This window comes from Notolepis coatsorum (assembly GCF_963971535.1).
Source record: "Notolepis coatsorum genome assembly, chromosome: 20".
NCBI classification, from domain to species: Eukaryota; Metazoa; Chordata; class Actinopteri; order Aulopiformes; family Paralepididae; genus Notolepis; species Notolepis coatsorum.
In genome coordinates, this window is record NC_140184.1 from 50,468,662 (window position 1) to 50,481,090 (window position 12,429).

General features: G+C 48.1%; 1 protein-coding gene across 1 annotated transcript in view; it reads right to left on the reverse strand.

Moving 5' to 3' along the window:
• The window catches only part of mmp2 (matrix metallopeptidase 2), a 77,389-nt gene that overhangs the window by 2,306 nt on the left and 62,654 nt on the right, over positions 1-12,429 (reverse strand). Inside the window, exons 11-12 of the mRNA XM_084337401.1 lie at positions 10,592-10,751; positions 6,224-6,333 (exon numbers count right to left, since the gene is read on the reverse strand). Coding sequence (XP_084193527.1) covers positions 6,224-6,333; positions 10,592-10,751 — 270 coding nt within the window. The remainder of the gene's footprint in view (positions 1-6,223; positions 6,334-10,591; positions 10,752-12,429) is intronic.

Genomic DNA, 12,429 nt, shown 5'->3' on the forward strand with positions numbered 1-12,429 from the left:
GGAGGGGAGAGAACAGATGGTGGAGGTGAACGGTACACGGTCCCCGCCCCTCCCAGTGAGCTGTGGTGTTCCACAAGGAAGCATACTAGGACCGTTACTGTTCCTAATTTATGCAAATGACATGTCATCAGCTTGTGACTGCAACTTGTTCCTGTTCGCGGACGACTCAGCCCTGCTGGTCTCTGACAGGGACAAGTTGCAGGTTGAAAAAGCCCTCAGCTCTGAACTCGCCAGAATCTGCACCTGGCTCGCTGATAACAAACTATCATTACCTGGGTAAAACAGAGTCCATTCTCTTTGGATCAAATAACAAACTCAGCAAGGCCAACGGCTTCTCTGTTACAGTGGGTGACAATATATTGCCACAAGGAAAGATGAAATTACCTACCTGGGTTCCATCCTAGAGGCAAATCTTTCCTGTGACAAAATGGCAACCAATGTAATAAAAAAAGTCAACCAACGAACAAGATTCTTGTACCGGATCTCCTCTCTGGTAAAGACTCTAACAGGAGTACTCATTCAAGGGTACTACGACTATAATAATAATAATAATAATAATAATAATAATAATAATAATAATAATAATAATAATAATAATAATAATAATAATAATAAATCAAATTCCTATAGCGCCTTTCATGAAATCAATCAAGAGGGCTAGGGAAATGGGGCAATAGGGGAAAAGAGTACAGCAACTTGCAATGGGACTGGTCTACAAGATACACTACACCACTAAGATACCCATGTACATGTCGAAATACTTCCCAAAGGTCAGTGAATTCCACAACCACAACACCAGAGGGAGTTCCACAAATCATGTTCAACCCAGATTCGGCTCAAACAAGGGACTAAACACGTTTCGCAATTATGCCACAACAATGTGGAACGCCCTACCCACAGCTGTAAAATAATGTGAATCCCTACCCTCATTCAAAACCGCTCTCAAAGAGCACCTACGGGTGGCTGCAATTAGAAACTGGACCCGGTAAATGTCCAGCTAGGTCTTCTAAAAAAAGGTCCACATCTGGCTACTTGGCATCAGCAGTGCCTGCAGGATTACAATGTATAGGAGTCTTGTTGTTGGAGGCAAGGTGCCAGCCATGAGGAGGGAGCTGGATAGGCCTGGGCTCTCTAACTACAAGGAAAGACAGTTTGCAGATAGTGGATTAGGACAGACAACATCTACTAGAATTCCTGTGTCCGTTTCCACATGGCTGCCTTGTGCCTGTGTCTGTTCCTAATCTAAACACCAACAAAGATCCAGTCCCAATGGGGTTGAAGACTTACTTTGTTTAAAAAAAAGAACAAAATCCCTTTCAAAGCTCTCTAAACTATGGAATATGGATTCACCAATGTTTTTTTTTTAGGACAGGTTAGTTTACCCTAAAACTAAAACTATTAGCACAGGCATTTATTTGCTTCAGTCATTGAACATAATCGGCTTATTTTTAGGAGAGGCTTCTATCTGGGCAAGGCCTTTAGTTCCTTTCACACAAAACAATTGCTCAGCAAAAAGTGGAAATACTATCAAATATTTATTTATTCAAACCAGTATGAATATTACCTGTATAAAAATGAGGCTATTGGATCACAGATCAATTACGAATCATTAATTATTGGAGCAGTGATCTCATTTAAGTGCAAGATAAAGAGAGAGATGGAGTAGCACTTGGCCTTGGTATCTTGCAGGAAAAACTCCCTTTCCAACAACAACGTGTGATGTCAGAACAGACGCCAGGGGCAGCATGTGCTCCATACAAGAGAGGACTAAATGTGAGGAATGGAACAACAGCATTCTCAGAAACGTTCACTTTACAAGTTTACAAGTGTCTTCAGCTCTAGGCTACTGAGAGATTTGGGGTGCTTTTTCAATGTATGTGATGTATAGATTGAAGATGGTAGCATCTAACGGTGCTAACGGTGCCAGGTCAGAGAGGGCAGAAATGTGTTTGGCTTAGCAGAGCACCACACTGCCAGCGAGAGAATGTTTGTTGACATTCCTTGTGAGAACATCTGAGATAAGAGCAAGTGTCTCCCAGAGCGAGGGAGAGCGGTTTATTTTAATGAAACAGTAGAAACTGCATTTTAATGTGTGAAAGGTTAGCAGTTGTCATGACAACGCGGCACATGACAACGCGGCACATGACAACCAGAAAGGGGTGGGCTATCGTTGCTACGGCGAGGATCTATGAGTCAAACGGTGTTTCCGGGTGTAAGGCAGACTAGAATCTGACCAAGAGCGAGTAGGACTGATCACACAGAAGACACTCTCTCCTCTCATTGAGGGGGGGGGGGGGGGGGGGAAAGAATGCCACATCATCACTAGCTTCGGCTAACGCAAGGAGGGTTAGGCTGAAGACCAGGCCTGAACACTATTGGACTGAATAACAAAAGGACGATAGACGAACACACCGAAAGATCATTCGAATAGACTCTTCAAGGACGATACAATTTGATAACATCTGATTATGAGGTTCTGTTTATAGATAACATCTGATAACATCTGATTATGAGGTTCTGTTTATAGCAATAAAACAACGCTTTTCCTCATAAGGTATCTCACAGTGTCGAAGTGTCGAATTCTTACGGAGGTGGAGAATTATTATGGTTTATGGATTGCACTAACGGGGGAGATAAGGATCTTATCAGCCAGTGTCAGAGACGTCAGGACCATTAAAATGACACAACGCAGAGGAATTGGATGGAGGGCCAAACAGACGAAGACGTGATACTGGCCAGTTTGATCAGGATCTTACAGTTGGTGCCGTGACCCGGATTTGCAAGAGATTAAAACAACAGGAGCAGTTGGTTGCCGAGAGATAAGAACGGAAAAAGACTTTTTCAATAATGGGACGACAGTGGACAACAGTCATCGTGTGTGGGAGAATCATGATCGAGCAAGGCCGGCCAGCCCTGGGAGAGAGCGGCGAGTCGAGCGGTCAGGAGGCGAACCAGCATTGTAGGGGAAACAGCGCTCCGATCAAAAATGTGAGTTCACTGTGCACACGGTTGTTTTGATCTTTTAAGCCAAATAAAAACGAACAGATAGTGAATCCGTAAACGTAAACATATTTAGTTTGACAGAGAGAAGCCAGCTGTAATAATATGAGCAGAGAGCCATGGTGTTTTGAAAAACCAAGATGGGTTTTATCTACAGGGAATGAAAAACAAACGGGCCGGTGAAGGAAGGCAGTGTTCTAAGGGGTTAATTCGATTTTTGTTGGTCTGTAATATAAGGGTTGTTTTCCTCGCAAGAGGCGGGAACGCGGGACTGTGAGTCGGGAGAATCTACCTACGTTTTTCAGACCTACCGTCATTTGGCATTCAGTCTATTTTTGACCTGTTCAGTACTTGCATGTTAGTAGATCATCTATTGTCATGTGACCTGCAGACATCATTAGGACCTGTTTGGCCGACGAGACTCTAAGAAACAGTTATTTGGGTGTTAGGCCTTGAAAAAGGAGGGCAGCGGCCGTTTGTTTGAGTAGCCATTAGGAGCGAGACAAGATGGCCGCAAAAAGGAGCCACGAGGAGATAACAACAGATAAAGAACCAGGAAGTGACACGTCAACTAAAACACCATGGAGGAGGAGTAGGTCGCCACCTAGTGGCGGAGGGGGGGTAGTGCTGGGGAGTTTTCATTACCCATAGGGGAATATTTAGATATAAGTCTGTACTACCATCTAGTGGCGGAGTGGGGGAGTGATTCAATAGTCAATCTACTGCAGCACAGAGAGTGGATCTATTATAATAATAATATTGATATACAGGTTGATTAAATAGAGTTTAATCATACAATGGATTACATAAGAATTGCACAGAAAGATGGTGCAGTTATTTGAATGGGTTAATCATGGAATTAAAGAGGGAGTTTGAATTCCAGTGGGGCCTTCTCACACCTAATAGATAGGTAGGGTCTTCAGAAGACACGTCACCAGAAGAACTGGCGCGCGCTGGGGGTCAAACTGGGATGAAGAGTTGCGCGGAGTGGGTATCGGAAACGGCAAGTGTCACGCCGGAAGACAACAAACAGGGAACCGCCCTGTAAGATGGATAATAGGTGTGGAGAAGGTGGTAGACTAATAGCAAAAAAAGGGAAGTCGAATGTACAGACGACTGCCGGTGTTGTGTTTCTGCTTTCAAGGGGGGAATGACACCGACAGCGATGGAGTGGACCAGGAGACAGACTGGAGGAGGAGGAAGCCGCAGGGGCCAGGCACCGCAGCCTGGTACACAGATCCACGACGAGAGAGAGGAGACGGCGGCGGTGGAGGAGCAGATGTGGAGAGGACAGCCAGAGACACTGAGCAGGAGCAGACCAGGGGAGACATTTTTGCCTAGGTGACCGCGCCCTGGACGGGGGACCAGCTCAGGAAAGGAGCCGTCACTGAAAGGGGCCCTTGCCCTAGAAGACGGGACCGGCCCAAGATGGGAGGTGTACTGTAAGAGGGAAGGGAGCGCTCTGATTTGGACGTGGGGTACCTAATAGGGGGGCCGAAGGGTTTTAGGTGTGTCGTCTGAAAAGTTGCAATCTGTGTTTTTCTCTGTCTCTCTCTCTCTCTCTCTCTCTCTCCTCCATGACCGTTGTTTATCCTTTCTGGTTTGGGTGTGATGCGGGTAATGGAACAGCAGACGGCGGGGCCTAATTGGCATGAGTCTATTTTTGCGTATAATTAATTGAAAAACCAAGTAGTCTTATGATTCTGAAGGTTGATTAAGAATCAAAGGGGGGAATGAGAGATTTGGGGTGCTTTTTCAATGTATGTGATGTATAGATTGGGGGAAGATGGTAGCATCTAACGGTGCTAACGGTGCCAGGTCAGAGAGGGCAGAAATGTGTTTGGCTTAGCAGAGCACCACACTGCCAGCGAGAGAATGTTTGTTGACATTCCTTGTGAGAACATCTGAGATAAGAGCAAGTGTCTCCCAGAGCGAGGGAGAGCGGTTTATTTTAATGAAACAGTAGAAACTGCATTTTAATGTGTGAAAGGTTAGCAGTTGTCATGACAACGCGGCACATGACAACGCGGCACATGACAACCAGAAAGGGGTGGGCTATCGTTGCTACGGCGAGGATCTATGAGTCGAACGGTGTTTCCGGGTGTAAGGCAGACTAGAATCTGACCAAGAGCGAGTAGGACTGATCACACAGAAGACACTCTCTCCTCTCATTGAGGGGGGGGGGGGGGGGGGAAGAATGCCACATCATCACTAGCTTCGGCTAACGCGAGGAGGGTTAGGCTGAAGACCAAGCCTGAACACTATTGGACTGAATAACAAAAGGACGATAGACGAACACACCGAAAGATCATTAGAATAGACTCTTCAAGGACGATACAATTTGATAACATCTGATAACATCTGATTATGAGGTTCTGTTTATAGATAACATCTGATAACATCTGATTATGAGGTTCTGTTTATAGCAATAAAACAACGCTTTTCCTCATATCTATCTCACGGTGTCGAAGTGTCGAATTCTTACGGAGGTGGAGAATTATTATGGTTTATGGATTGCACTAACGGGGGAGATAAGGATCTTATCAGCCAGTGTCAGAGACGTCAGGACCATTAAAATGACACAACGCAGAGGAATTGGATGGAGGGCCAAACAGACGAAGACGTGATACTGGCCAGTTTGATCAGGATCACTACTAACCCTGAGGAAAATCACAGTTTCCATGCAGAGCTTTATTTTTGTAGTTGACATTATGCAACGGCAAGCATTGTGTTGAGCTGCAGTGCTAAATTGTGGATAACCGCTGTGTGTATAATATGCAGGTTTGTTTGGATAATGAATGGTAGATGGCCTCTGAATTTCTTATGTCCGGCTGCTGCGTCTCCCTGGTTAAAAAAATAAATAAAAGGAAAACAAAGCTGCACCTGTACAACGTAAACAATTAATTTAGACCCGGTTTCTAATAGATACCAGCATTTATTTGTAAAAACATATAGCCATATCCAGCCAATAAAAGGGGCTTTTAAATTAAGTTTTACAGGTATGTATGTATGTATGTATGTATGTATTGTGTTTGTACTGAAACATTGGAATTAAAACAGACCAACATTTTAGGTTAAAAGGGAATGAGAAGGTTGCAAAGAAATTACTAAAAACGACCATTTCCCATGTATAAATCATACCCATAATCAACATACTCTAAACACTCCAAGTTGGAGATTTAATTAATAGATAATAAAGGAAAACAATGTGATCAGTTCCTACCAATGCCATTCAAACTGAAGGTAGCGTCCAAGCTGTCTGGGATTCCATTCCAGGAGTCTGCGATCAACTTGGGAAAGCCTGGGTCCATTTGCTTCCTCTCCTCATTGTACCTAGAGACAACAAATATGGTTTGTATCTATAATGCAAGACCTCTTTAGAGAGAGGTCTTTATTCAGCATGCAACGACACACAACGACATGCAATGGGCGGCACACACACACAGAGGAATACACACACATACACACATGCAATTGTCTCTCAGGGTCGCCGATGCGATTGAGCTCTGCTCTTAACCCATCCCGTCATCCTTCCCCCCAAGGGCTGCCGGGAGCAGACAGCCGCACTTGGCCGGGGACCAATCCAAGTGCTCCTGCCCGTCTTCGTCAGGGACGCGACGGTGTCAGCGAACTGTTGTGCATGTTTTTCCATTGGGTTTCTCTTATGGGGGGGGGGGGGGGGGGGGGGGGACCCTTGCGAGCACGGGGAGAACATGCAAACTCCACACAGAAAGGCCTGGGAGATCCCCCACCTGGGTACCTGGCACTGCGGAAACCTGGTCCCCAAGCGGGAATCGAACCCTGGACCTTCTTGCCGTGAGGCGACAGTGTTAACCACGGTACATCACCGTGCCGTATCTTGTTGTCATTCTAGGATATGGGTTTCAACCAGATTTCTGTAACCATTGTCTTTGTCTCACATACAGTACAATCCCTGGGCGTGGCTAACTGAGTAGTGACACTGCCGGTTACAGAGGTGCTTTGCATATAAACACACAGGACATGATCCTTCCATGGAAATTAATGAATGAGTTAAATGCAGATATCACTGCACAGCCCTGTAGTAAGAGCTGCAGGAGCTGTTATGTTTCAACTGCTGAGCGTCCCGCTCCAGCCTATTGGGATATTCATCTTTCGGGCACATATTGTGCACACGCTGAAAAAGTTTACATGCACCTGCATTCGCCTGTGGCCACGCCTGCTCCTGTGTTTCCGTAAAACACAGGGTGTGGCCACTCCTATGCCCTTCTCGTCTTTTTCACGCATGATCCTTGCTATATGCACCATCAATCAGTGAAAGTAATATGAAGTGAAAAGAGAAACTAAAGAACGTCGGACTACCGCCGGAATTTCCCCAGCCCCCAGGTTTCCCCAGCGCGTCCAGATGGGATATCGGCCCTACGCTGGACTTTCTTCAGATTCCTGTGACAGTGGACTGGTGAACGTCGCACGGCACTCAGTAGTCGAACTGGGCCGTGCTAAGGTAGGGCCGGCGACGGCATCTTGTGGCGTTGGTACTGCCACTGTTTCCCATTGTCCCGTGTGCAGCGCGGGGGGCTTTGTACTCGGTTGAATGCACACAACGTGCAACGTTATTAAGTGTCTTTCCCAGTATCATGGTGTGCGCCACTAATGCTAATGCTGTTGCTATGGGGTCTCCACTCCCGTGTGGCGGGGGGAAACCGGGGCTGTGCCCGGTGTTTCCCCCATTTAACCCTTATATCGCTGAGGGACAGACAGTGTCTAGCGTTAAGGTCCTAACCGAGGCTTATCTACCTTTTACACAGGTAGATGGCCTGATGGAAGGGCTTAGGACCGGTGTGCCACGCTTAGAGAAGCAGTTGGCTTCGGTCCTCTGCCCAGACATGGTAGAGCCGGGGGGCGAGTGGCTGGAGGCTGAGTGGGCTGATGAAGCTTATATCGCCGCAGTACAGAATCTAGCGGCAACAAATAACATTGCTCAGTTGGCTGCTTTTCTGTCTAAAATTGTGTCGGGCGGTGGGGTCTTGGGGCCGGCCGACGCCAAGACCCTCGCTCAGGGTTTTGAGGTTATACAGCTTTTAACGCAGCGGCAAGCTATAACCTCAGGGAGGACGAGGACGCTGTCGACACTTGTACACAGACATCTGTGGTTAGAGCAGTCGCCCCTGGAGGAGAGGAGAATTCCCCTCCTCAGGCCCCCCTCTCCGCGGATGGACTTTTTGGTTTGTCATTGGAGACGCTGGCGGCCTATAGCCAGGCCCCCACGCCGCCCCACACCTCACGGCCAGAGGTGAGAGTATTATCTCGTCAGCGGCTGCTGCGAGACCCCCGACCAGTGGCCATGCGTCCCCCGCCCAAGACAACCTGGAAACAGAGAGACAGGCTCTCACGGTGCCGACAGAATTAGATGGACTCGGCTCCCTCCGGGGAGATGACTGCCGCCATCTCACTGTGTCTAGCAAGCTCTCCGTTCACCCCCCGTTACGGGAATCAGGGCTCTGTTCCCCCTCTGGTGCTGGGCCGCGTTCCCGCAGGGAAGTGTATGCGGCCCGACATATCGCTTCTCATGACAGAGGCTGATACCCAGGCCCCACGGGACCCCTCGTCGGCGAAGCCAGGGTTCGCAATGCACAGCGGGAGGGACCAGGCTACCTATCTACGATTCTTAGTGGGCCAGCGCCAGTTGGCTGCGAGGCCGCTTTGCGATTTTTACCACATGTGGCTACAGAAGTGCTACATGTCGGTGTGGATGGAGAGAACGTTGAGAGCGGGGCTCGTGTTGCAGTTTGCACACCCCCACCCTCCGTTTTTTTTTCAAACTGGTCCTGGGGGGACTGTCGGGGGCCCTGTTTGAACCTCTTGAGCAGGCGCCATTGGATCGACTGTCTTTCAAGACGGCGTTCCTTCTGGCCATCACCTCCGCTAAATGCGTGGGTGAGCTATGTGCTCTCTCGGTATGGCCCGAGTGTCTGTCTATACAGGGTGATAGCAGCGTGACTCTGAGGCCCAATCCGACCTTTGTGCCAAAGAATATCCGGAGCTCTTATTGCTCCAGGGATATTGTGCTACGGGCGTTTCACCCTCCCCCTCACGCAGGTGAGTTGGAGGCGAGACTTCACCTGTTGTGTCCTGTCTGTGCGCTGACGGTGTACCTTAGGCGCACACAGGACCTCAGAGCTACCGGTCAACTGCTTGTCTGTTACGGTGGCCCAAGCGCAGGTAAGGCGCTGTCCAATTAACGCCTGTCACATTGGTTATGCGAGGGCATTGCCCTCTGCTACACTTTGGCTGGACAGGTTCCCCCTGCAGGCGTCAGGGCACACTCCACTCGTGGAATGGCAGCCTCTGCTGCCCTGCTTGGGGGGGGCTTGGTGGAGGACATCTGCGCTGCGGCCTCCTGGTCCTCCCCGGGTCCTTTTGTCAGGTTTTACCTCATGGACATGACTAGGGGCTATGTCTCCCAGGCAGTCCTGAGTACAGGGACTTCTCCTGCACCCCGCCACCAGGTGGGCTAGCAGGAGTGTGTGGCGTTGTGAAGAAGGAGCAACCCTCTTTTAGAGTGGTTGTCTCTCCGTTATGCCAGCTGACCCCACGAGATTATGAGGGGGAGCCTCCTCGGAGAGCTTCACTGCTCAGAGTTTTCAGAGCCTCCCCCTCAGTGAGAGAGCCTCCTCAGAGAGTTTCAGAGTCTCCACCTCAGAGTTTTCAGAGCCTCCTCAGAGAGTTTCAGAGCCTCCTCCTCAGGGAGTCTTCGCGGCGTACCAGGCTGAGAGGAGCCTCCACCTGTTGTGTCCTGTCCGTGCGCTGGCGGTGTACCTCAGGGCTACCAGTCAACTACGTGTCTGTTACGGTGGCCCCAACACAGGTGAGGTGCTGTCCAAGCAACGCCTGTCACATTGATTGTGCGAGGGCATTGCCCCTGCTGCACTTTGGTTCTCCTGCATCCCGCCACCAGGTGGGCTAGCAGGAGTGTGTGGGTGTGGACCGTGGAGTGCGCTGTTCACACGCGGTCCCACTCACATTAATCGTCCTAGGGTGACTGGTCCCTTTTTCACATATTGGTCGGAGTTGACTAACCCCCACCCCCCCCCCCTCGTTAGGACGGGCGAGTGGACGGGACTCCCCTCCTCCCTGTTCGATGGTCATACGGGCCCTCAGGGGGGGTGCATTTGTCGTGGCTACGCGTCCGCTCCCCCCTCTTGAGCGGGACGCTCAGCAGTTTAAACATAACGAAGGTTATCCTATAACCCTAGTTATGTGAATACTGACTGAGCGTCCCGCTCTTCACGCCCCCTGAGGACCCTTAGCTGTTTTTCACGCGTGAGATTCAGACTCGGAAGTGGCATAGGTGTGGCCACACCCTGTGTTTTAAGGAAACACAGGAGCAGGCGTGGCCACGGGCGAATGCAGGTGCATGTTTTCAGCACGTGCACAATATGTGCCCCGAAAGATGAATATCCCAATAGGCTGGAGCGGGACGCTCAGTCAGTATTCACATAACTAGGGTTATAGGATAACCTTCATTATAGTTTGCAGTGCGAGCCAGATATCGCCCAGCACTGCAATAACAGACAATGACATCATGACACATCTAGGCTTGACTCCTAACCTCCAGAACTTGTCCCCAGCAAACAGGTATGTCTTTCTGCTCTTCCTGAAGCTGAAAGCGGCGTCGATGCGCTCCAGGTCGGAGGGCAGACCGATGTGGGAGATCCTCTGGGGGTAGCCTTTCTCCACCTGGTCCGCTTTGTAGATCCACATCTCATTACCTGGGAGGGGAACAAATAGTGGAGGCACCAGTACAGTAGAAACACAGCCATTAGTGGAAGAATACTGATGATGGTACTATAATCAATTATACGTAACTGCACCGCCACCAATTAGTGGTTGACCAATATGAGTTTTTCAATGTCCGATGCCGAGATGTAGAGAGCAGGGTGACCGATGGCCGCTATATAATGCCGAATTATAATGAAATATAAAAATACATTGGGTTATTCTGTAGATTTCAGAACATGACTAGTATTTAAGGGCAAGCGGGGTACAGTATGTCAGAAGCTATGTCTTTCAACGGCATTATAATATATACAGTATTTAACGCTAGTCAGTAATTGTTTTAGATTAGATTTGCTGTCATTTAGAATGGAAGTACCGTGTCAACATTTTAAAAATACGATGGTGACTGAGGTAATTTAGGCAAATGTTTATAGCAGGTTGCATGAGATAGATATTTTCTTTTTTACCCAGGGGCAGTGCACATTAATCAACATCTTCAGTTTCCACATCAATGTAAATGTGCCAGAATTAGCTAATGAGCTCATTTTCATCTGTAGTCCCTGTCGCAGCCTAACATGTATGTCTTTATGGTGTGGGAGGAATCCGGAGGGGGTACCCAGAGGAAACCCACACAAACACAGGGAGAACATGCAAACTCCACGTAGAAAGGCCCCCTGCTGTGGTTCGAACCCAGGACCTTCTTGCTGTGAGGCAGCAGTGCTAACCACTGTGCCACCCCAATTTATAGTACAGAGCTCTTTTTCACCACCTTCCCAAAACTGTCCGGAAGTATTATTTTTGTATGTTTGTTTATGTTTGTTGACAGACTCGGTTACAAGCCAAATAGTCAAACTAAGCAATCACATAATTTTTTTTTTACTTTGTTCACTCACATTGCACAGTCTGCTCATATCATCTACCAAGTGATTCTGCCCCACAAATCCACTACTGTCTCTCATTAAACCCACACACACAGAGGGAGAGAGACACGCACACAAGTGCAGAAACGTTACGTTAGCTAGAAGCCCATAACAGTCATTCCCCAAAACGTTGTTGTCCTCGTAACGTAAACCCACTTGTTAATCTCTAGCCCATAAGCAAATGAAATAAACTATAACTAACATTCGTTATCTATCTAATAATTATCAAAGCTTACTATAGGAGATTGTTAACTTGAAATGAGAGGAGAAGTTTGTTGCTCTTCTACTTCTGGAAAACCTTGCACTGGCTGATCATGTAGCTATAGCGCCATTGATGAAGAACATATATGTTTATGTAACATGCTTAACAACGGCAGCCCACAGGCTCACCAACAATGTGGCTACTGTGGATCCACAGCAGCCACACTGACTAGGCTGCCTGCAGACATGTTTTGTTTATCAGCCTTGTGACTTCAGGAATCGGCCAATGCTGATTATCTCAAAAAGTCAAATATTGGCCCAATTAATCATCATCATCATCATCATCATCATCATCATCATCATCATCATCATCTTCATTTTACGTCCTTTTTTCCCACTACAGTGAGGTTGGATGGGGCGATGACTCCACGCCACTGGGCACGGTTTTGTACCATGTCTTCATGTATCTCCAGATCCCTCATATCATTTTCCACACATCCCCTCCACGTCTGCTTCGGTCTCCCTCTCGGCCTCTGCCCATCCACAATCA